Source organism: Marmota monax, unplaced genomic scaffold (assembly GCF_021218885.2).
Source record: "Marmota monax isolate L192 unplaced genomic scaffold, Marmota_monax_Labrador192_F-V1.1 WCK01_AAM20220418_F8-fsc00010, whole genome shotgun sequence".
NCBI lineage: Eukaryota > Metazoa > Chordata > Mammalia > Rodentia > Sciuridae > Marmota > Marmota monax.
In genome coordinates this window covers 17,702,680-17,727,646 of record NW_026692321.1, presented here as the reverse complement: position 1 = coordinate 17,727,646, position 24,967 = coordinate 17,702,680, and the positions used below count along the sequence as shown (strand labels likewise).

General features: G+C 53.4%; 1 protein-coding gene across 3 annotated transcripts in view; it reads left to right on the top strand.

Annotated features, from left to right (window-relative positions):
* The window catches only part of Dnmt3a (DNA methyltransferase 3 alpha), a 103,959-nt gene that overhangs the window by 35,647 nt on the left and 43,345 nt on the right, over positions 1–24,967 (top strand). For 2 of the 3 annotated variants that reach the window (XM_046441391.2, XM_058578399.1), the window contains exons 3-4: positions 3,943–4,047; positions 18,466–18,736. In XM_046441391.2, coding sequence (XP_046297347.1) covers positions 3,943–4,047; positions 18,466–18,736 — 376 coding nt within the window. The remainder of the gene's footprint in view (positions 1–3,942; positions 4,048–18,465; positions 18,737–24,967) is intronic. The other variant, XM_058578400.1, reaches the window with a different exon arrangement.

Sequence of the window (24,967 nt, the reverse complement as noted above, 5' to 3'; positions counted from 1 at the left end):
GAGTCTGGGTTTGCTGGGAAGCCTGAGGGGAAGGTGGCAGAGGAAACAGTCGGCCCAGGGGCCAGGGGGAGCAGCTGCTTTTGCGCCCGCTGCAGTCTGTTGGGCCCTCTTGGAGAGGAGGCCCAGGTGATCCTGGGGAGCTTCCTGCACAAGAGCTGAGGAGTGGGCCTGACTTGCAGGCCCTGGGGTCCCCCTTGGGTTAACACTGTGTTTAGTGACATAATCAGCGTTTCATTTTGGAAAGATCAGGCGTCCCAGTGCGCGGAGTATCTTATCGCCATGGCACCAGCCAGATGTTGGGCTGGGCCTGAGCCTTGAGTGATGGTTGCACATGCAACCAGCTGGGATTGCAAGAGGCAGGGAGGGACCCGGAGGAGGGTGGGAGTGCCGTGCTTGTGTGAAATGTTCTAGTCAGACGTGTGGAGCAGGGAGGAAGTGAGCAGCTCTGAGTGACTGTCACGTGCCAGCTTTTGATTGATTACCTCCGTTCGTACGTATCCCACTGCTGTGAAGTATCATTACCCCCAATTTATGGATGAAGAAAACAAGGCACAGAGAGAAGAAGGAGCTTGAAGTGACTAGTAAGGAGAGGGCAGAGCAGAAATCCCCGCCCACCTGTCTCTAGTCCTCCTCCTTCACTGCTGCTGGAAGGGCTAATTCAGTCCCTTACTTGACAGACGAGGAAACCAACCTGGCCCCAAATCTGCTCCCGCTAAACGCGTTGCTGCTTCCCAGCTGCTCAAGTTGCTGTGGATCAGATTCTTCTATTTCACAGTATTAGTGATGCCTCTTAACTCAGTACTACTTGCAGATTTGATAAGCATATTTTACATTCCTTTGCTCAACCCATCAGCAAAGATATTGAATAAAACAGACCCCGTGACAGATGTGAAAATAAACCAGTTGATACGCCTCCGTGGAGCCGTTGAGGGCATGGCCCCGGCCATCTGCTCACCCTGCTCGGTGCATCAGCCCCTGCCCGGCAGCGTGAACCACAGCAGGCCCAGAGACCGAAGCCCTCCTTCCACTTTGCCCTGTGCTTGGGCTCCATCATGGAAGAAGGACGTGTTGGCAGAAGATAATGTGCTTTTCATAAAGTTGTGCTTCAGGGCCAAATGCAAAGGGCAAGGGCCAGACCTGGCTGTGAATTCTGAGCAAGGGTCCCATGGAGACTTGGTTTCCTCGAGTCTAACCCAGAGGTGCATGTGACCTGAGTGCACCTTGCCTCATGCTGGGCACACAGCACCCTGCCTAGCGTTCTCCACCTCTCTGGACAGGGCGGGATCCTGGAGAGGTGGCCTGGCATGGGGGCTCCGCCCCTTCTTCCTGGGTTGGGTTGCCCTGAATTGAATCCAACAGGGGAAAAAATGTGCTGAGCACCGACGGCCTGCCTGGACAGCGTGCGTGACAGACAGAGGTGCTGTGAGGACCGACAGTGGGTGCTCATGGCGTGGGGTTGCCGGTCAGAGACCCCAAAGGTTTTGCCCTTGTGCCTGGTGGGAGCTGGGGCTTGCCCGTCCTGAAACGTCAAGTGTACTTGTTTTTAGTCCTTGCCGTGTGGTGACCGTGGTTTCTTTTTGCTGATCAGAGTTTCAAATTGGCTTTCACATTTCTGATTAGTTCAGAATAAAAGTGACAGAGTCAAATAAGGCCCTTTGTAATAAATGTTGTTTGTTGTAAAAATAGTTCAAAGCCCAGAATTTCTGGACAGTAGGAGTTCTTCCAGAATCTATCCTCGGCTCAGGGGATTCAGCAGGAAACAAAACAAATCAGGGACAAACCATTTGTTTCCTGAGAAACCTGGGAAGCAGGCAGAATGGACACCTTTGTCCCCCCATTTCCCCCTTTTTGGTACAGGGGTGCTTTACTTCTGTCTTAATTTTTTTTTTTACTTGTAGATGGACACAATACCTTTATTTTTTAATTTTTAAGTGGTGCTGAGGATCAAACTAGTGCCTCACACGTGCAAGTGCTCTGCCACTGAGCCCCAACCCAGACCCCCCAGCCCCCCCGGCCCTTTTTTAATTTTTGTTTTGAGACAGGGTCTCACTGAGTCGCCCGGCTGGCCTTGAATTTGCCATCCTCCTGCCTCAGCCTCCCAAGTAGCTGGGACGGGAGGTGTACACCACCGTGCACGATCCTTTCTTAGCGGGGCTGTCTGTGGGATCTTGGGGGACGGCTCAGATCCAGCCACCTGGCCTCCCGCAGGCACATGCCCTCGGACCTCCAGTGGCTTGGGCCTTCCGGGCCCTAAAAAGCTCCCTTTCCAGCTGGTTGCCACCCCTGGGACTTGCTGTCGCACTGCTCCTCTGCTGTGCTTTCCTGAAGAGAACCCCTCAAGGACCTCTGCCCCTCGGGCCCGCCTCTCCCTCCACACTGGACCCGGACAGTGCAGGCCCTTCTACCCTCTGGCTTCCTCCCCTTCCAGACCCTTCTGGGCTGAGCTCCTTAAATCGTCCTCTCCAGCCCTCTCCAGGCCCTCTGTGCTCATTGCTGTGTCATTCTGGTGACAGTGCTCCTGAAGGCCAGCATTATGAGCTCTGGCCCATCTCTGTCCTGACATCATTGTATCAGCCGACTTTGGTTTCTGGTGGCAGCTGTCACCTTTCTTGTTCCCACAGTGCATGGGTGACCATTCTCCATCTCTTTTAAGAGCATGGCCTTCTCTCCAGCATGACCGTTTCCACCGCTGGGTGCCAAGGCCTGGAGCCTCTGTCACCCTCCCCTGCCTGTCTTTGGAGGCCCCCCAGGACTTGAGCTGTGATGGTCTGTCTCAGGGACATGCCTTGATGGATGGGGACAGGTAGAGGGGCCAGCGAGACTCTTCCCCTGGGCTTGGTGTCTGCAGTTGGTGGCAGGAGGTTTTCATTCTCATGTCCCTTCATTACCTGAACATTAATGTGGCAAACCACAAGCTATTTTGAAATCACAGGAAATGAAAGTTGAGTGGGAAACCGAGGGCCATTTCAACTGGATCTCCAGGAAACCTGGGCACCCTCCTCTTCTCCCCTGCGGTGCTGTCTCTCTGTCTGGTTGTTACCTGGGAGAGCCCTGAACTCAGCTCCACAGCGTGCAGGGCTCTGGAGCAGCCTGTTGCCCTTCCGCTGGGCCGGGGTCTCTCTCTCCTTCCTCAACATTATTTCTGGTGGTGATTAGTCATGCCAGAGCCTGGCTGAGTCAGAAGGGACTTGTGGGTGGTTTGTGGCCAGACTGGAGCAGTGAGGCAGGACTTTCTAGGTTTATGTCTCTGCCCCAGGAGACTTAGCAAGAGGGCCTGGCCCTGCACAGGTACTGCTGCCAGGGGGGAGGATGACAAAAGGGTCTCGAAAAAAGAGGCAAGATGTGGTCCCCAAGACACTCCCCGGGTGCCTCCCACGTGCAGTTCCAGTGCCATGTGGCCCGGCTCTAAGGCAGGGGTATTGACAGCAGCTATAAAAGTCCTGCATCCTGTACAGTAGCCCCCACTTCAAGTATTGTGTGCATTATAAACAGGCACCACTCAATTTAACTTCTCGTGTGATTTTATACTTTTCAGGAGATTCATTAAATAGGTTACTCATTGACTTTTTGTACTTGCGTAAGATTTTTTTTTTCATATAAATAAAGCTCCTAATTCAGAAACAAATCCTTTATCAAAGCATGTGTTATGATCTCGTGGTTGAGAAATTGTGATCACAAGAGGGAATAGTGCTTTGCTGAGACAGCGGGGTCCCCTGAAGTCCCCCCAGATACATTTAAGTGTGGCATTCAGGGTGGCATCAGCTTTGCCAGACCGCCAGAGGTGGCGCTCACCCTGTGGGGGCAGGCAGCAGGGCACAGCCCTGGGAGTGTGGCTGTCATGGGGATGGGATAGGAGGAGGCCAGAGCCAGCCCAGATGGGTCTGGAAGGAAGTGCCTCTTAGATTAGCTCTGGCTCACTGGCTGTGTCGTCTGTGCCCACAGGAGGGAGAAGAACAGGAGGAGCCTCGTGGCAAGGAGGAGCGCCAGGAGCCCAGTGCCACGGCCCGGAAGGTGGGGAGGCCTGGCCGGAAGCGGAAGCACCCACCCGTGAGTGTCCTGTCCTATGCATCCCCCAACACACACACACACACACACACACACACACACGACCTGGGTAGCAGTGATGTACATCCTGCAAGGACCCGCGGATGTTAAGCCCAGCTCCAGAGCTTGCTCACGTTGCCCATTCTTTCAATCCCACAGCCACCCGCACAGTTCCCTATTTAGTATTGAGAACTGGAGGTCCTACAAGGCCAGGGAGCTTGGCTGGTGGGTGTTGGAGCTGGGATTTCAAACAGGCCCCTGACTCCCAGCCTCCCTCTGGAAGAGCAGCAAAGAGTCTGCTGGATTCCCCGGACTGGACTGAGCCCCTGGCCTGGCTGCTCGGGCCCCTCCCTATGATCCACCCTGGACCTCAGACTCCAACAGGAGGACTCCAAGTGGGACCTAAGGTTGGGCGTCTGTTCAGGGAGAGGAGAGGACCCAGGCTGAGCTCCTCTCTTTGTAAGAGGAGCTCCGGGGCGCTGTTGAAGTCCCGCAGGGGTGGAGGCTGCAAGGCTGCCCTGCAAGCACCAGGCTCCGCTGAGGTATGGGGGAGTGCTGGGGTTGCCAAGATGAAGGGAGCTCGGAGGGCAAGGCTGTGGGCTGGAGGGTCTGCCTCCCTGAGGGCTTAAACTCAGAGGTGGATAATTATTTCCCAGCACCAAAGACAGCTGGTTCCTTTCTTTTAGTCCCTTCCAGCTGAGAATGGTAAACTTGGAGCAAGAAGGTGAGGGGGAGTCAGGGGCTCTGGCTGTGTAACTCAGCCCTTCAAGGAAATGCTCTCAGCGGGGCCGGGAGCCCGGGAGAGCACAGCAGAGCTGGGGAGGTAGGTTCTTAGACGTGGGAGATTTGGGCACCTGCCACGCGATAGAGTGTACCACTACCAATCTGCTCGAGCAGGCAAGAGGGGTAGAATTAAGCACCTGTAAACACTTTAACATTAAACCAACATGGATGTTGTATGGCTTGGAATGAAAAGTTCACATGGCAATGAAAGATAAACTGGGACTTCAAAAGAATTCCCAGTTGCAGCGGGCAATACTGGCCGATTCCTGGGAGGCTGCTGCACACTCTTCTGCCACAGGGCACCTTGAAGGAGAAGGTGGGTGGGTGCGTGGGGAGCCAGACTGGAGTCAGAGTCCGCACCTGGCTCCCCATGGGCCCTGCCTGCCTCCTGAGGCTCAGCTGAGACCTGCAGAGCTAACTTCCTTTTCCCCATCTAGTTGCTGGGGACAAGAACCACCACCTGTATCAAATAAACACCCAGCAACTCTTTGACTCCAATTTGTAAGTCTCTGAAATCAGAGGGAAGGCATCACTGAGAAGGGTCAGAGGGCACAGGACATGGCCCACAAATGGACAACGAGGGGGAAGAAGAGTGGGTTCCAGCACAGGAGAGACACCATCTTTGGAGTCCAGCAGGGTTCAAAGCCAAGCCCCACAGCTCACTACCTGTGACCATGAAGGAGGTCCAAATCTCAGGTTCTTCTGTGAAAAATAGGGGTGATAAGGATGCATTCCTTGTAGACTACAGTGACAATGAAATGGGCTGAAGCACTACCCAGCTGATGCTCAGCAATGTCAGGCCTGCCTTTGACCAGCCTTTCCTCTTTAAGAGGCCACAGAAATCAGTTTCACAGAAGAAACAGCACTTGAATTTACTGCTTCCCAGCTGCGTAACCTTGAGCAAGTTACTTAACCTCTCTGAGCTGCTTCCTCATTGGTAAAAAAGGGCTGCAAATAATACTTGCCATGTCTGCCTACGGGGGTACTTTGCGAACAGTAAAGCTGCATGCACAAGGCCCTGCGTTCGATCCCAGCACCAAAAACCAAAACAAACAAGCAAAGAGTAAAGCTGATTCCAAATACGCTAAGCTGGCAGTGCAATGAGTCCCTGCATCACTGCAGGGACCAGTGTCCACAGACTGGGGTGCAGGCCTTGGAGGGGGACCCAGCTTTAGCCCCTGAGCAGCTGCCATGGGAGGCGATGTGCATCCTGCGAGTCCTGGTGAGATGTGGTCCAGCCATGTCCTAGGTGAGACGTGCAGCTGCCAGGACTCTCAGGAAAGGCCCTGGGCAGGGGCGTTCCTGGGAGGCAGTGGCTGGAGAGGACATCTTCCACACTCGGGAACAGAGGAACCACAGCCAGGGAACACCGGCAGCACCTCTCTCCCTGGGAGCCTGCAGGGGAAATTCCTCCTGCAGCCAGGGGGCAGCCTTTGGCCCGTGTCTGGCCTGCTGGGTCCTGACTAGGGCCTCAGCACACAGCACCTGGGAGGGCAGGTGCTGCTCTGGGCCTCCTCCCCTCCCCAGGAGCGCTGCAGGGGGAGTGTCGCTGGGTCCTGGTTCAGCTGTGGCTCTGAGAATAGCTTTGCCAGGGACCATTACAGTAGCTGATTAGGACTAAGCCCAGAGGGAGCAGGGAGCTCAGCTAGCCCTGATGGGGGACAGCAGGAGGGTCCTTTGTGCAGACTTTGTACTGTCCACACTGGACAGGGAGGGAAAAGGCATATCACCGGCATCCTCTCCAGCCCCAAGGCTGAGAAGTCTTGGACTGCTCCTCCTTTTGCTCCCAAGGCCTGTCTGTGCCTTCAGCAGGATGCTACTATGGGTGCTACTGTGCTGGCCTTCTAGCTACACCCTCTCCCAAACCAGCTCCACCTGTTCCTGGGGTTCCCAGGACAGCATGCTTTCTAGAACCCCCCACCCATTCCTTCCCCTCACAAGGAACACTTTGCACTTACTGAGCACCTACCACAAGGTAGGGGAGAAACCCAGAAAAAGATTTATCTTCCCAGCAGGGTCCTGTGGTGCACATCTATTAGCTACTCAGGAGGCTGAGGCAGGAGGATTGCAAGTTGGAGACCGGCCTCAGCAACTTAGTGAGGTCCTTAAGCAACTTAGTGAGATCCTATCTCAAAATAAAAAAACAAAAGGGGCTGTTGGTGTATCTCTAGCTCAGTGTTAAATGTCCCTAGGCCCCTGGGCTCAATCTCTAGTACAAAAAAAAAAAGATTTATCTTCCAATCTATTGTGCTAGAAAGAAGAGGCCACACATAGTCATATTAAATATCTTGCCCAGCATATCTCTGTTCACAGGTCCTAGGGACTTTCTTATGGGACAAGATCTGGAATATTCCGTCTGGCATTGCAGCTCATTATTATCTGATCTCTCCTGCCCCACCCCCACCCCCACCCTCACCAGTGCCCAATACCTCCTCTTTGGCCACAGAAACCACATCTTGCTGAACGCGCCTGGCTCACTTCCCCTGCTGCCCCTCCTGTTCTGAGCCTTCCCTGGTCTCAGCCTGCCCCAGAGCCATCACCCGCCCAAGCCTGGCTCAAAAATGAAGCCCCGTTCAGCCACTGTCACCCACTCTGGCCTCTCCCTTCTTGCCCTGTCTGTAAGTTAGTACAAATGAACTGCTGAGGAATCAAAGACAAGTGACAAGTCCAGGGACCGGATGCTGGCAGCAGTGGTCTAGACCTCACGTTGAGAAGTGCTGGTTGGTTACCTGTCTGTACAGAACTCAAGAATGAGTATATAGGAGTTTGGTTTTGGGGGTACGGGGATGAAGTCAGGACCCGTGCAGGCTGGGAAAGCGTCCCACCACTGAGCCAACTGCAGCCCTAGGAGCTTTCTTAGTCAGTTTGATATTGTTGCCACATCCATGTGCCTGACTTTGATTTTACAAAAAGTCTAACTTCTCAGTGGCTAGAGAATTTTTAAAAATCTAAAACCAAAACCTGGCCTTTCACTTCAAAGAATCTGAAAAGCAGGTGGAGAGAGCTTGTCCCTTCTGCTAGTTTTGACCCTTGGTGTCATGCCCTTTGCCTAGTCACCCCCCTGAGGACACAGATCATGAATGAAGGCTTATGGGATCTCCATCATTACCATCCCAACATTCAGATGAAGAGGCTGAGGTTCCGAGAGGATTCAGGACTTGAATTCCATGCCTCCCAACTGCGGGGCTCACGGTGCTCTCTCCTCCTTACCACTACAGCCACTCAGCCTGGCTGACTGGGTTCCCAAAGGGTAAGTTAGTGTACGAATGCAAGGAGGTTAAAAAAAAAAAAAAGTGCACAGAACTGTGCATACCAAGAAAAATATAGGTGATCAGACCACATGCCAGGAAGCCCGTGTTTAAGTGGGGAAGGCTGCAGTGGCCTGAGGACTGAGAGTGGGCCTCCTAACCCCAGGCAGCGCCCGGCTTGCCGGCAGCTCTGGCTGCAGAGCCAGGATGTTGCCGACAACAGGAAACAGGAAGCCAGCTGCAAGGCTGGGCGGGGCTTAGGAAGAGAACTGGCACCTGGGCCAGGGACTGCAGGCTGGCCAGTGCCCATGAAGAGGAGGAGGGGACTGCATGTGTCAGTGTGGGCAGGAAGGGGCATCTTCTTATCCACCAGCGCCCGAGATGTTGCAGGGTGACAAGTGAAGCTGTCAGAGGCCGGATCCTGCCTGGTCACAAGCCCAGACAGCACTTCAAAACCTTTTGTCCTTCATAGGTGGTTCCAGCTGGAGCATATGAGGGACAGTTTCTGCCCTTGCCCACAGACCCTGGGGAGCGACCTGCCTTGTTCACTAGCTGTATGCGTTTTGTCATTGAAGATTTATACCCACCAACTTCCTCTAGGGTTATTTTTGCTTGGAGGGAGCATTCTGAGGTCACCTCTTGCTAAGAATAGCCCAGAAAGGGCAGGAGGGGACTGGGAGCTGGCGCTGAGCTCAGCCGAGCTGGGGTTCCTTACTCCACCTCCCACCCTCTAGCACACCAGGAGGAGGGGAGTCTGCCAGGGCAAAACTGCCCCCTGTCAGGACAGAAGACTCAGATGCCAACTGCTGGAGGCTTGGGAACCCGTGAGCTCCCACTTAGGTCAGCTCAGCAGTTCCACTCAACTTTTAAGAGTCTATAGTACGGGCTTGGTCTGTGGCACACTCCTGTAATCCCAGCAGCTCAGGAGGCTGAGGCAGGAGGATCTCAAGTTCAAGGCCAGTTTGGGCAACTTAGTGAGAACTTGGCTCGAAATAAAAAGAGCTGGGGATGTGGCTCATTGGTTAAGCACCCATGGATTCAATCCCTGGTACAGGAAAAAAAAAAAAGTTTATAGTATGGGCAAATTTTCTAATAGGACCTTTTAATTCTTCTCCAGGTTAAGACAGAGCTCAAATCCCCTTCTTTCCAGAATTGCTCCTGCACTAACCTGTTCAATTGTGACTTTTTAACTTAGAACCCCTTGTTTTTAGGCCCCAAACTTCTTAAGACAGTTTCTCTCGTTGCAGCAGGGTCAGTTCACTGCTGCCTTCTCTCCTGTCTTCTCACATTGTGGAAGGTGTGAAGAAACTGTAGCTCATGAGGGTCAAGACTTTGCACTCTTCCCTGCAGATTCCCCAGCCTGAGCAGTCAAGTCTACCCCCACCACTGGGATCCAGTACCAAGGGCCTTAAAAGAGGGTGGTGGGCTGTAATCCCAGTGATTTAGGAGGTTGAGGCAAGAGGATCACAAGTTCAAGGCCAGTCTGGGCAACTTAGTGAGAATTTGGCTCAAAATAAGAAGGGCTTGGGATGGGGCTGGGCTTGTGGCTCAGCGGTAGAGTGCTCCCCTAGCATGGGCGAGGCCCTGGGTTCCATCTTCAGCACCACATAAAAATAAATAAGTAAAATAAAGGTATTGTGTCCAACTACAACTAAAAAATAAATGTTTTTTTTTTTTTTTTAAGGGCTTGGGATGTAGCTCAGAGGTTTAAAAAAAAAAAAGAGTGTGGCAGTTAAGGGGGGAAGTGACAGACACTTGCTGTGACCTTGCTGAGCAAGGTGTGAGGAAGGAGTGCATGTGGCCTGGTGCATTGTGGGGAGGCCAGAGGCAGGCACTGAGAGCTGACGGGCCTGGCCGTGCGGGTGCGCTGGGGGTTATTTTTTTAACACTGTGTCCGGTCCAGGTTAGAAAGGGAGTTAGCCGGCAGCCTGAGTTTCACTCTTCTTATTCTTTCAGAAGCGCGTGTCTATCAGGAAGGTTAGGAGGGGCTGTGAAGCCATGTGGGGGTGTCTGGGGAGGCTGACTCTGGCATCCAGGAGCCCAGTGGAGCTCATGCAGCCAGAGCATGGAAGAGAGGGTGGGGGACCCCCAAAACAACCCCAGGGTCTCAAGGGAGTGGCAGTGGAGGTTCAGATTAGCAAGGCCTGTGCTGCTGGCCACTGGGAGTGAGGAGAGGAAGGAAGGGAAGGCGATGCCACAGGCCCCAGTGATGGCACCACAGGATCGGTGCCAGGGCTGTTGTCAGACACTGAGGCTCCTAAAAGGGAGCAGCTGGAGGCCACCCTGGCTAGCTGCTCATACAGGGGCATTCCAGTGAGTTCTCAGAACCGACATTTTGCTTTTCAAAAAATCCCTCTATCCACTTGCGTCCCTCCCTGACTCCTTCCCCAGCGTCACATGCTCTCAGGCCACCTCCAGTAAGCCCTTCGTACCCACAGGTTTTGGCCTCGTGTCCTCTTAGAAGCCAGTGGCACCTGCATCTCCTGCTGCTGCGCAGGCCCTGACTGACCAGTGTCAACCCCAGTTCCCTGTCCTCCTCCCATCTGGAAAGCTCCTGCACTTGGGCTCTCCACCTCAGGAAGGACCTAAGTGATCTGGGAAAGCCCCAGAGAAGGGCAGCTAAAGTGACCCAGGGAAGGCGAGGCTGCCAAGAGAGTAGGGCTCTCCAGTCTGCAGGCACAGAGGCTGAGCAAGTGGGGATGAGATCCGGCTAGGAAGCCCTGTCAGGTGGGGCAGGACCATCACAGCCCTTGACACTTCAGAAGAAAGTACCATTCGCCAGGGTGGGTTCCCTTCTTACCACGTTGGTCGCCTCCAGGATGGTAGCGGTATAGAGACTGACTATGGTGGATCTCTGGTACATGTGAGCTCTCCAGCTCACCCCGAAACCCTTTGAGGTTGACTTCAAAGAGCACAGCCAGGCCCACATTCAGGTGGACAGGTGTCCCTGCTGGAGATGGAACCCAGTGGGCTGAGTCACTCACGTGCCACTCAGTTTGTTCTCGCAGCCATTTGCCATAGCTAGGGGCAGCCTGGCCAGGGCTTCCCAAGCCCTGGAGCTCCGGCCCTGATACTCACAGGTGGAGAGATCTCTGGGGAGGAGGAGGCAGCTCCCAGCAGAAGTGGTAAGAAGGACCAGGTGGGGCCGAGTTGCCCTGGCTGGTGCCAGAGTTTCCAGAGTAGCCGTCTTTGGCAACTGGTCCTGCTGTTCCCTTACCCCTCTGGTGGCCCTTTAAGCTGCTCCACTGGGAAAAAAGGAAAGTGGAGGAGTCAGAGTCCTAGTTCCCAAGTGTTGGAGCCTTGCTGCACTGACTCCGGGAGTAGCAAAGCAGGTGAGCCTCTGGAACCTCTCTTGGGAGCAGGGCGGAGGTTCTTTCTGGCTCCCCCTGCTGCCACAGGCCACTTCCAGCTGCAAGATCTCTGGGGGAGGGCTGCCAGGGGAAGGGGCTGCAGGCAGGATGGGGGGCAGTGCTGGCCCTGGGTCAGTGCTTCAGGGGCGGGGCTGCCCGGCTTACTTGGACATGTGGCTGTTTCCTGAAACTGGAGTCAACCTGGAAAAATCCAGGCTGGGTGGGGGCTGCTGGGGCTGGGGCAGCTCAGGAGTGGAGGGAGCAAGGGGCAGCAGTGCGCGAGGGGGGGCTTGAGGGTGGGGTTCTGTTTCCTTGCTCCTCGGCCTTCACTTGAGCATCCTGCCTGCCAGCACGGTCGGGTGTGTGTTGTTGGCCAGGCCGGGTGAGCGCCGTGTGTGTCTGTGCACGATTGTGTGTCAAGAGCCCATAGCTGGCCAGATGCCAGGGTTCCCGGATGGCTGAACCCTGCCAACGCCTTAAAGGCACAATAGCCGTCCTGGAGAAGGTGGGAGGGGATCCTGGTGGCTCTCGGTGGTCCTGTGTGTGTGACAGCTGCCCAGCCTCCCCACCTCCGGCACTGGTCCTCAGTCGCTTGGGCCCCAGCTCCCTTGTCCCTTGCCTCTTGTGTGCCTGGCTTTTAGGTTTTGCGTGCAAACAGTAAACTAGAATAAAGACGGTCTCAATATCATTCCCCCATTAGGATCGTGAGCACTCTGCCCTACCTTGGGACACATGGCCGCACCTGGAGAAACAGAGGTCAGGAGTTCAGGCGTCTGGCCAGCAGGAGTGGAGGAGGGGCAGCGCAGGGCATTGGTCTGGGTCTGGCTGGGTTCCCTCAGAAGCTCCTTCCTGCCTCGCCCTGCTTTTCCTCCAGACAGAGGCTATCTTCTGGGGCACATCAGGGCTTGCTTTCCTTCTTGGAACCCTTGCGATTTGCTTGGGCTTTTCCTAGGACCCAGCCCAGGGGCTTCAAAAGCCTGTCTTGGTCATCAGAGGAGGTGTGCGCTCCGAGGCGAGCCCTGGAGACTTTCTCCTCAGAAAAGTGAGGACAACACTGGCTGCCTCAGGGTCATCGTGATCATTAACTTTATTAATTTTATAAGCATAGGGACGCCAGGTCCTGTGCTGGATGCTGGAGAGCTATAGGTGGAGAGAAATAAAAAAGATAAATAAGGCAAAGCTCTCGGTCTAGCAGGAGACATACGGTAAACAAATAATTAGGTGCAGCGTGATGAGCAGTGTAATGAGATCGGGTGAGAAAGCGCTTTGCAAACAAGCGTGGCGTGCTGTGGGCTGGGGACAGGAGTGCCTGCTGCGTGGACTTCACCCCCTCCTTCAGGGGAAGCTGGGACCAGCAGCTGTTCACACTTGCCAGCTACATGGCGGGGGCTTTGGGAACCGAGGATGTGGGTAAGGCTGGGGCTGCCAGGACAGGAGGCCCAGCACAAGCCCCCAGTGATGGGAGAGATTGAAATGTTCCTTAGAGGACAGAAGGTAGAGTGGTGGTCACTAAGGAAGGGGAGAACTGGGCGGGGGTTGCTGTTTAATGGGTGCAGAATTTCTGCTCCAGATGACAAAATCATTTTGGAGATGATAGATGGTAGTGAGGGTTGTACAATAATGGGAAAGAACTTCATGTATACTTGGAAATGGTTAAAACGATAAATTTTGTGTATACTTGGCAGGCCCAGTCATTTCCCCTAGCCTCAGCTCAGGATTTTTCAAAGACACTTTGACACTGGGGTTAATCCTTTGTCAAAAAGGCTGTCCTACACCTGTAGGATGCAGAGCAGCACCCTGGCCTCCTACTCACTAGATGCCAGCAGCCACTTAATAATAAAAAATATCTCCAGTCAAGTGCAGTGGCACATGCCTGTAATCCCAGTGGCTCAGAAGGCTGAGGCAGGAGGATCACAACTTGGAGGCCAGCTTAACAAGGCCCTAAACAACTTAGTGAGACCCTGCATCAAAATAAAAAATAAGAAGGCCTGGGGATGTGGCTCAGTGGTAAAGTGTCACTGGGTTCAATCCCCAGTACTCCTTTCCCCCCTGCCAAAATGTCTCCAGACATTACTAGATATCCTGGGGTGGAGGTGGCAAAGTCACCCCCAGTTGAGAACCATCAGCCTGGTGTATTGGAATGAGCTGTTCACAGGACAGGCCTGAGGAGGAGCTGGTGGGCAACAGGGAACAGGAGGCAGTTGTCCAGTAGGGGTGGGGCTTGCCTGGCAGGAAGACAAAGACCAGCGAACTCTGAGGGACCTTGGAGGTGCTGGACAGTGTTTGAATACCCAAAACGAGGCACGCCTGGTGGGGGAGGCAGGCACTGGACAACAGGACCAGCTTCACTCAGATCTGGGATACTAGTGGCATGACCTGCAGTGGTCCCTGAACAGTGGACACTGCCACTGTTCCCATTCTGAAGCCATCATCTGCAACTGCTGTGGGTGCCATCTGAGATGGCATTCTCAGGGGTGTGCTGTGTCTCCTTCTAGGGCACTGTCAAAATAAAAGCAAACAGTAGCTCCATGGCAGAGCACTAGCCAAGCAGGGGCAAGGCCCTGGGTTCAGTCCCCAGGACGGCAAGGATGGCAGCTGGCGGATGGAGCAAACAATTCCAGCTCTTCCATCTGGCATGGTAATGGGGCTGAAGCTCCCTCCAAGATCATGAGCAGGGTGTTCACACTTTTAACCTTGTCTTTGCCATCAATGAGTCAGTTGTGAATATTTATTGAGCACCTGCCAGATGCCCTGCTCCACACTAAATCTGGCTGGATTAAGCAGAGGCACTGAGCTCCAGGAGTCCACAAACTAGAAGGGTGGGGAAGAGAAGAAGAGAGGTGGGAACAGCCAGGCAGGCACGGAGGTGGCTGCAGAAGAGTCCAGGCCTGGCTGGGTGGGTGAGTCCCCCAGGCTTCTCACCTGAGTAAGCACCCAGCTCCTACCCAGACTTGGAAAACTGCTTCAGGCCATGTGTTCTCACCTCCTTCCTTTCCCTCAGTGGTTTTCTCTGTTGGATTTGCCCTGCCCAGTTAGACTGGGCTCCAAAGAGCCTCAGTGAGGGGCCACATAAAGCCCACGTTTTTTTTTGTTTTGTTTTTTTTTCAATACTGGGGATTGAACCCAGGACCTCACTGAGCTACTTCCCCAGCCCTTTTTAAGTTTTTATTTTGAGACAGACCTCACTAAGTTGCAGAGGCTGCTCTTGAACTTGGGATCCTCCTGCCTCCAGCCTCCTGAGTAGCTGGGATTACAGGTTGTCACTCATTGGGGCAGCCCAGGGCATTCTTGAGGGGTTCCAAAACACATCCAGCTGACCATGCAGGAACCAGCAACTTGCCCTAATCTGAAAGCTCTGGCTGACTCAGGACTCATCAAACCCAGAGACGGTGGACTGAAGGATGGGACCTTGTGGACCAGTGGGACGAGGTGGAGGGGCCAGCTGCTGAGCTATATCTAGGCCTGAAGCTGTGCAGAGTCCCTCTCTCCTCATGTGCCCAGTGTGCCAGCTTCAGACTGGGGTTCTCCTGGCAAGGCAGAGGCAGTGCCTACTCAGTGTCCCTGAATGACCCAGCAGGTCGGGCCCGGGCTAGGTCTCAGAGCTGGCACTCCTGGGTCCCTATGCTATGTGGCTGTCAGTCAATAGGAAGTGAGTCCCAGGGTAAGAGGAGGTCTTGTGATCCCAAAGCAGGAAGTGACAGTGGAGTGGCCTCCAGCAGTTCTGTGGGGCAGCAGGTGGCTAAAGGAAAAGAAGACACAGTCACAGTGAGAGATTGGCTCTGACCAGGAGGGACCCACAGCCACTGCCCTGTAGTGCTGTGTTGGGGACCTTGTGGTGCCTGGCATAGCTGGACCACAGAAGGTGGCTACTGGGGCAGCAGTGTGTGCCCCTTTCCTGGCTGTGTGGGCAGTATGACTTCCTCACTCATGTGACTGAGCTTGCAGGGTGACAGAATTTACACTAGGGAGGTGCATTCTAGACTGGAGTTGAGAGACAGGCTGGGTCCTGGGCAGGGAGGGACACAGGATGTCGTGCTGCCTAGGCCGTGGACAGGGGTCTGCATGCTCTGCTGTCACTCTATGTCTGGCTGCCCTGCTCTGCTGGCCCGGCCCCTGCCGAGCCCCGAGGAGCCTTCTCTCCTACCAGGTGCTTGCTCTTCTGCTTGCTGCAGCCTCCTGGGCTTGCAGCAGCACAGCTTCCTGGGGACTTCTCTCTTCCCAGAGGCAAGTCTGCCCCAGCTCTCTGAGCAGCGTAGGAAAGAGCTCACCTAGGGAGCCGGGCCAGGGGAGGAGCAGACCTGGGAGGACCCTGGTTTTGCTATTTTTTTTCCAGGCCCTGGCCCCTATTTGCCACCTTTGAGACTTCCTCACCAGATAGCAGTGGGCTCAGAGGCTAAGTCCTAGACCTGCACTGCAGAAGCTGCCATGCAGGGGAGGGGCTGGAGTCACTGCTCTCCTCAAGGCAAGACGACCTTCTCAAGGGAACTTGGCCATTCTCCTCGCACTTAGACAGGCATGCCCTTAACCCTGCCAGTCCACTCCTGGGATTCTGCCCTCAGACACAAACACATTTAAGGAGCCGCAAGTGCCAGGGTGCTCACTGCAGCAGAAAGCAAATGGGCCCAAGTGTCCACCTGGTACACAAATCCTGGAGCGCCCATTAAACAGGAGGCAGATCCATAAGCACTGTGTGGAGAAATGCCCACTGTTTATTAAGGGAAAAGTGAGTTGCAAAACATTACAAGTCGCACCTTTGATAAAAACATGATTCTGAATCTGGATACACTGTGAATATGTATGGTTAAACGTGTGACTTACACACGACCATAAAAAGTCTAAAAAGGATGCTTGCCCAACTCTTAGTAATGGTTCACCTTGTAGGGAGTGATTGGGGCATGGGGAGTTATATTAGGAGGTTGCTTAACCTCATTCATTTTTGTGCAGTTTGAATTTTTTTTTTAAAGAGAGAGAGAGAGAGGAGAGAGAGAATTTTTTTAATATTTATTTTTCAGTTTTCGGTGGACACATCTTTATTTTTTTTATTTTATGTGGTGCTGAGGATCGAACCCAGCGCCCCCGCATGCCAGGCAAGCGCGTTACCGCTTGAGCCACATCCCTAGCCCCAAAATTTAATAATATATGTCTTTTTATTACTAATTTTTCTCAGTTGATACATAAAAATTATACACATTATGGGTACAGTGGTGCTTGCCTAAAATCTCAGCAACTTTGGAGGCTGAGGTGGGAGGATCACAAATGCAAGGCCAGCCTTGGCAACTAAATGAGGACCTTTCTCAAAATTAAAAATAAAGTCGGGTGTGGTGGCACACGCCTGTAATCCCAACAACTCAAAGGCTGAGGCAGAAGGATTGCAATTTCAAGGTCAGCCTCAGCAATTTAGCGAGACCCTGTTTCAAAAAATAAAAAAGGCTGGGGATGTAACTCAGTGACAGAGAACCTCTGGGTTTAATCCCTAGTATTGCAATTAATTAATTAAAGTAAAATAATAAAAAATAAAAGGGCTGAGGATATAACTCAGTGGTAGAGAACCCCTGAGTCCAGAAAGAAAGTTATACATATTAATGGGGTACCATGTGATATCTCGATAAATGTATATATTATGTTTAAATCAGGTTAAACATACTTCTGTTCTTAAACATTTATCATTTCTTTATGCTAAAAACATACAAAATTCTTTCTTCTTTTTGACACATAGGGTACCATATCTATCATCACGCTACTGTGCAACTGCACACCATAGCTTCTTACTTCTAACTATAAATTAGTTCCCTTCCATCAACCTTTCCCCAGCCAAGTCCCTATCCATGGCCCAGGACTCAGGACTATGATGGGGGGGGGGGAGACTTAAACAAAACTCCCATTGGTTGATCCTAGTCGTCTCACCTCACAGGTGAGGAAACCAATGCACCTGCTGAGAGCAGTGCCTTCCTGGAGGCTTGCTGAGCCCATTCTGCCCCTGGCCTTCTACTTCCTGGCCCCGGGCATCCTGTAATGGAGGGCAGCTGAGTACAACCTGGTGCTCAGGAGGGTGGCAGAGCAGTGAGTGCAGGGACCCTGGCCTTTTTCTTCCCCAAGCTGACCACTAGCATTCTTCCCAAGATGTCCTGACCTCTTCCCTTCAGATGGCTGAGGACAGAGCATGCATGCACAGAGCACAAAGGACACTGGCTTTTCTGCACTTGTTCTGTCTTTACAAATTAAGTGACTTTAAAGAAGTCATAAAATTCTCCCAGAGTCTTGGGCTCCTCACCCGCTTCCCAGGAAGACTGAGAGGCTGTAATGGGGCGTGCGAGGGCCATTAGGATGACTCCATACTTGGTTTCTATTAGCTGGAACCTGAGCAAACTCAGTCCTCAGGTTTCATGGGATGAAGCATTGCATTGCCTTTTGAGGGGGCAGTGAGACTCCCATGCTCAGGAGTGGCTGCTGCAAAGGCTGCAGATTGCTTGCTGGGGCCTTGGCTCTCCCAGAACCCATGGGGGCCTAATCTGAGGGGCAGAGAGCTGTACTGGGCTTTGGCCCAGGAAATGCTTCTTTGAGAGGCCTCCTTTGACTCTCAAGCTTTGAGACACCAGGAGGAAAGCTGCGGATGCTCTCACCACAGAAGTCAGGCCAGCCTGGGGTTCCCAGAACTGATCTGGAGGCACTGGAATCTTCTAGGGAAGGGTCCTGGTTTGATGACAAATAACATGAAAATGCTATTTGTTTTGAAAAGGGACTGCAGAGAAGGCTTGGAAGCCCTAGGAACCTTAGTGAATTGGGGTCCACAGGGGTGCCAGCAGGACCAGGCTGGCCAACCTGCTTTGCATCTTACCCTCTATCTCACACTGGAGTCCACAGACCCCTTAATGTGGGGGTCAGGCCACAGACCCTCTGATGTCGAAAGCAAACAGTGTGTCTGCTTGTCAGTTCTTGGACTGAGGGTGCATAACTTCCACCAGAATGTCAGAGAGTCTGTGACCCAAAAGAGGCCAAGGTCCTGGCCTAACCCTTCCCTGTGCATCTTCCTTTGTTTCCAGGTGGAAAGCAGTGACACACCCAAGGACTCTGCGGCCACTTCCAAGTCCCTGTCCATGGCCCAGGACTCCGGCCCTGCAGAGTTGTTACCCAATGGGGACTTGGAGAAGCGGAGTGAGCCCCAGCCTGAGGAAGGGAGCCCCGCTGGTGGACAGAAGGGCGGGGCCCCAGCCGAGGGAGAGGGTGCAGCTGAGTCCCCGCCTGAAGCCTCCAGAGCAGTGGAGAATGGCTGCTGTGCACCCAAGGAGGGCAGGGGAGCCTCTGCAGAAGAGGGTGAGTCTGTTCTGGGCCCACTGATCCCCTGAGGGCCAAGACCAGTTCCCTGGCAGATAGGTCCCGGCAGGATGGGCCAGGGTGGGAGATGGGGGCTCTGCTTGCCAAGCTGTGGCCTGCAGACTGCTGGCTGAATGCAGCGGCCACACATGGCTTATTTGGCCCACACAGTGCTTTAAACATTTAAAAAATTAGTTACCAGTATTTAAAAATCAAGAAACTTCACATAAAAATCTGGAGTTTTGGCTTTTCATGGGAAGGAAAAAAAAAAAAAAAGCTAGATTTGGCATCAGTGGGTTTGCACAATGCCAAGGGTGGCTAGACAAGAATAATGGGCATCCCCCTTCCTGCTCGGTTGGCCAGGTGCCTCAGTTTCCCTTAGCCCCCACCTGGCCTGCTTACTCTTCCACATGACTGGCAGCTCTTGGGGACTGCCATGTGTGTGTGTATCTGCCCTGACCTGAGAATGTGAGTGCAACAGATAGCCTATTTGCCTCCCCCAGCACAGAGCTCCTGATCCCCACCCCACCCCCACCCCTGACACTACCACAGTCTGGTTGATTCCATTGGAAAATTGGTTGTGGCAATGGGGCATGGGAGAGGGCGGGGTGGGGGAGGGGTGGCTCTGTGCACTGCCCAGCCAGCCTAGGCTTCTTCATCTGGGGACTTTCTGGCCTCGTCCTGGATTTCTGGAGTGTTGCCCACTTTTCTCTTTCAGGTTAAGCCAGAGATTTCAGGGCCAACCGAGCTGTAAACAAGTTAGTAATGAGGACAACTAGCATTTGTGTGGGGCTTCACAGCTTACACTGCACTTCCTCAGACATTATCACATTTGCTCCTCCCAGGGCCCTGCCAGGTTGTTTTGCATATGTGCATTTTAATTTCAAAAAGTCTTCCTTCCAAGTGTGTCTGATGGAATGAGTAAATTGATTAATTGGCTTAACTTACTTTGCATGCATCCAAACCTAATATTTATGCAGAATAGAGAACATTTCCAGAAAAGATTTCCAAACTTATTTTAAAATATCTTTCATTTGCTATTCAACAAATATTTATGATGCTCCACTGTGTGCAAGGCACTTTCTGAGGCACTTTGCGTTTGTTGTTTTATTTACTGCTCCAAACAGTTTCATTCAAGAGGTATTATTATCCCCATCCTAAGGGGGAAAATTGTGGCTGATAAAGTGCCTTGTTCGTGGCCCCCACGCCTGAGAGTGGCAGAGCCAGGATTTGCTGACTCTTGCTCTTCTGCTTCCCGTTCTCTGCTGTTCTGGAATGGGGCTTGTCATAGGTCGTTCCCACACTGCCCAGGCCTCCCAATGTCTATCTCATACTTTGTGGGAGGGTTGGGGGAGCCTGGGGAGAGTGAAAAGGAGGGAAGGGAGAGAGACACCCTTTCTCTGGTTCTCAGTGCAGAGGTGCAGGAGGAGACAGCCAGCAGCCCTTCCCAAGCAGATGTGGTGGCTCCACTTCTAGGTCACTGGGATCACACCAGGATGGGCAGCATGCTGCTGCCCAGGGCTGGGCCAGCCCCTCCTGCCAGCGATGAGATAGAGCTCCAAGGCTGCTCTTTAGCCTTGAGGGTTTGTCTTCACTTTGGGGTCTCCCTGTTGGCATTTCCAGTTCTTCTCTGGAGCTCCTTCAGTCAGCCAACAGGTGTTCATTAAACTGTTTAGAATGTACCAGGACCTGTGCTGGTCAGGGAAGCTATCATGAACAAAAGCCTGGTTCTTGTCCCCAAGGACATCACAGTGGGCCAAGGGACTACACCCTTTAAAATGTGTGGAAAGTAATGCTGTAAGGGTAAGGAAACCTGGTGCCCTGAGGAGCTATGACAAAGGAATCTAAAGTGGCCCAGGTTGTCCTGTCTAAGCTGAAGGATGAGCTAGAGTCTAACGGGCGAGGGCTGATAGAGTCAGAGTGAGTACATCCCTGTTCCCAGGTGCACTCCCAGGTGGGAAGGAGTAGGGCACCCCAGGATCTGACAGAAGCCACCAATCTGGAGTGGACAGAGCCAGGGGAAAGAGTAAGAGGCAGTGGGTGGCAGATGTCAGACTAGGCAGGCCTCTCAAGAGTGACCCAAGAGGCTCTGCAGTTTGAAAAGATCACTTTGCTGCCTGGACCCCCAGTGGAGGGAAGTGTCTGGGAAGGAGGTTAGGAGGCAGCTGCAGGCATTGAAGGGAAGCTGTTTGGCTCTGATGAGAGGGGGAGGAGGTGATGAAAGCCAGTAATGTGAGAGGTAAGGGAATATTAAGGACTATTCCTTATTCCTAGGCTGGGGCTTTCAGACATGGAGGATTTCATCAGAATCTTAATGCTAGAATGGATGGTGGCACAAGTGCTGGACATCTCCACCTCCAAAATTTGACCTTGGGGCACTTCTGAGTGGCTTCAGCTATCCAGGAAGTGGAAATGTTGGTAGGGATCAGAGCCATGGCATCCCCAGAGGCCACTGCAGAGCAGCCAGAATGCTGAGATTGGTGAGGCATTACCGAGAGGGGTAGGAAGTGGCCTCCTGGAGGCTCTGCCAGGGGGCAGCGGGTGTGCAGGCCTCCCCTGGTCCAGCAGTCAGATGACCCAGAGCACACTCAGCTGGTAGGTTCAGATGAGGAAGGAGATTAAGGCCCCAGGGAGGAAGTGACTCAGCCATGGTCTCCTTTCAGTTCCCCTCGTTCCAGGAGTCCCACCCATCTCTCCTGGTACCCCTTTTATTAGTTCCTATACAGCAAAAAACGGAAGACTTTAGGCAGTATTCCAGCAGATCCCGAGAGCAAGGATCATGGATCCTGAGAGTAAGGCCAGGAGAAAGAATCGAGAAGAGGTGAAATGATGAGATGAGCAATGAGGTCAAGAGCCTGCCACCCGCAGGCCCTGTGACTGTACCTGCACTCCTGGCATTGATGTCACAGAGGATCCTAATGACAAGGGAACATTCTGTCTATCACCAAGCTGATGTTGATGTGCTTTGCTACCTTACTATTCAGTGTTCCACAACCAGCAGTGTCAGCATTGCTTGGGGAGCTAAAATGAAGGATCTCACGCTCTACCTCAGACCTACTAAAGCAGGCTCTACATCTGAAAAGATCCTCAGATCTATGCATAGTAAAGTCTGAGAAGCCCTGATTTTTTTTCTTTGCAGCATTGGGGATAGAACCCAGGGCCTCATGCATGCTAGGCAAACACTCTACCACTGAGCTGTATCCCCATCCCTTTTTAAATTTTTATTTTATTTTGAGCCAGGGTCACTAAGTTGCCCAGGCTGGTTGACTTGCAATCCTCCTGCCTCAGCCTCTGAGTAGCTGGGATTACAGGCATGTGCCAGCACCCTATTCTTATATTGTATTTTTGTGAGCATGTTGGAAGATTCTTATTATCCACATTTTACAGATGGGGGACTAAGGGGTTCAGAAAGGTTAAAATACCCAAGATTATGTAACTATAAAAGGACCAGATTAGGGTCAGCACAAAGCTTCTCTCTGGTCAGACAGAGCATGGGGCCCAATACTGGCCTAGTGACTGCTCTGAGTAAACCTGGGCTCAGCCCTGTCATGGGGATTTGGGTTCATTTCAAAGAGAACTTAGGGTGACCAGGCTGAGCATAGCCTCAGAAACCACAGGTAAGTATTAGAAGCCCCTGGCCTCCCCTGCTCCCAGGACCTGAGATGCCCGGTGGTGGTGGGGGGTCATGTTCCAGTCTGCCAGGGCCACCCTGGAAGGCGCACAGCCACCTGCCCTGCCTGGGACCCTGGGACTGGGCCAGGAGCAGATGGGCTGCAGAGGGAGCGCTGGGAGAGCAGCCGACTGCCTGCCTCACCACAAGTGCCGCATTCTGAGGCAGCCCGGTGGTTGTTTGCTGGGCCAGGCTGGAAAGTGTGTGTGTGTGTGTGTGTGTGTGTGTGTGTGTGTGTGTGTGAGAGAGAGAGAGAGAGAGAGAGAGAGAGAGAGAGAGAGAGAGAGCGCCGAGAGAGCAAGCGCTCGCTGAGAGAGCGAGGAGAGAGGGAGAGTGAGAGAGGAGAGGGAGGGAGAGGCATGCGGGGAGATCAGTCAAGTGGGCATGCGCAGTCTGTCAGGGAGAAAATTCCAGAAAGAAGCCAGTTGGAAACTGCATAAGGAAAAGTTATTCTGTTTGGGGGAACTTGTGGACTGGAAATCAGGAAGGGGGTACTTCAAGAAATAAAATTAGTGGTTCATTGGAAAGGGAACTGGTTTAGGAGTTAGGAACCCTGAAATCTGACCACAGCTCTGGCTGTAAGTCGCTCCACTTCCCAGGCCTCAGTTTCTTATTTCTTCATTTAAAAATTTAGGGGTTGGACTCAAACATCTCTACAATTCATTTCAGCCCTGATTTTCTTCCATTCTGATGAATAAATGTTTCTCCGTAAATGTAATCGCAAGCCATGGAGGGTCCCAGGTAGGAAATGTTTAGGGCCAAAGGGAGGCTGGGAGAGAATGCAGCTGAGGGCCTCGACTTCTGGGTCCCAGGGCCAGAGCGGGGGTCCGCACTACCAGCCCCCAGCCGCCGGGCTGACACGGTGACTGCGGTTGCGGCTCCACCTGGAGCCCGGTGGCTGGGCTGCTGTCGATCTAGAGCAGGCGCCCCCTGCTGGCAGCCCAGGGCCTGGCCGGCAGAGCGCGGAGGTCCGAGGGGGGCGGGGCCTTAGCCGGAGAGGAGGGGGCCCTGGGCTGGCGGAAGGGGAACCCCGCAAAAAGTTAGGGGGCTGGTTGTGGTGGGAGTCAGGACGTAAAGGACGCAGGGAGGAAGAGACAGAGACGTGACGGATGAGACATACCTTAAAAGGCCGGTCACGTACACAGCGCCGCGAGTGCGCGCTCGCCCACCCACACACGTGCCGTGACAGACGCGGCTCTCCTCCCCCGCGCCGCCTCCACGCGCGCCGAGTGACAGGCGCCGCCGGGCCGCGGGCCCACGGGGCGGCAGGGTGGGCTGGCCCTTCCTGCCTCCCCCAGCTGTCACCCAGAAGAGAGCCTCTGGGGACAGACATGGCTGTCCTGGGCTCCGTGGGGCAGGTGCAGGGCGAGAGGGAGGGAAGCACCCCCGGGCTGAGGATCCAGAGCCTTAAACGCTGCGGGCTTCCGCTCCAGAGCCGGGGGATGAAGCAGGGGCTGTTTTTTCCGTTTTGGGCCTTTTGTCTCCTTCCACCACCACCCCACGCCCCCGGCCCGACAGCCTGTTTTAGTGACCTTCCTGCTTTGGCCCCAGCTCAACAGTCTCTTGGCTTTAGAGGAAGGAGTTCAGGGGCCCTGGCAACAGGGGGGCTCCCTCCCGGCCCCACTTCCCGCAGGAAGCTAGGGAAGGCTGTCACCCAAACCCACAGCCAGACCCCCTAAAACTGCCTGCTGTGCTGACCCTGAAAGGGCCTCTGAGGGGCGAGGACCATGGCAGAAGTGCAGGCGGCTGCCCTCTTCTGTGGCCTGGAGGGGCCCTGAAGAAGGGAGGATCCTTCTAAAGACAGGGGTGAAGGGGGCTTCTGCTCCCCCTGCCAGATGTCCCTTCAAAGAACTGGAATCAAGGCCCAGAACAGCCAGGGGTAGAGGAGCAGGGAGATGCTGCGTGCCAGGGAATGTCTTAGGGAAGGGGAACAACATTCACAGATTGAACACCTACTATATACCAAGCTGGGCTCTAGGCTCGAGTTTCACTAAATTAATCATGTTAGAATGGTCAGAAGGTTATCCACTTTTTTTTTTTTTTCAGTAAAACCGGTCAGGAGAGGTTAGGGAGGTCACACTGGGAAAGTTGGAATCTAAAACCAAGAGTTGTAGATTACAAACTGAGCTCAGGGAACCCAGAATGGGAGGCAGTGAAGACACAGGTAGATATTAATAACAGCACCACCATAGCTAGAACTCAGGGAGATCTTGGAAATCATCTCCAGCATCATTATACTCCAGATGAGGAGACTGAGAATCACAGACACAAGTTGCTTCACCAGGTCACACGTCCTCCTACCTGCAGGCACCTCTTCCTACTCTACACATAGAAGCAGACTCTCCCTTGCAGGGCCTCAGAAGGCAACCAGTCTGGGGCCCTCTCTACTTTCCTGTTCCCTGCTCTGGAAGGGAACTCTGTTGAATGTGAGCTGCACAGTGGAGATATTTTTAGGCCCCTTCTGTGTACCTGAGGCAGAATCAGTGGGCCAGAAATCACAGACCCAGCTTTTGTCTTTTATTTCTCAGTTCTGGGTAGTGAATGCAGGGGCTCATGCTAGT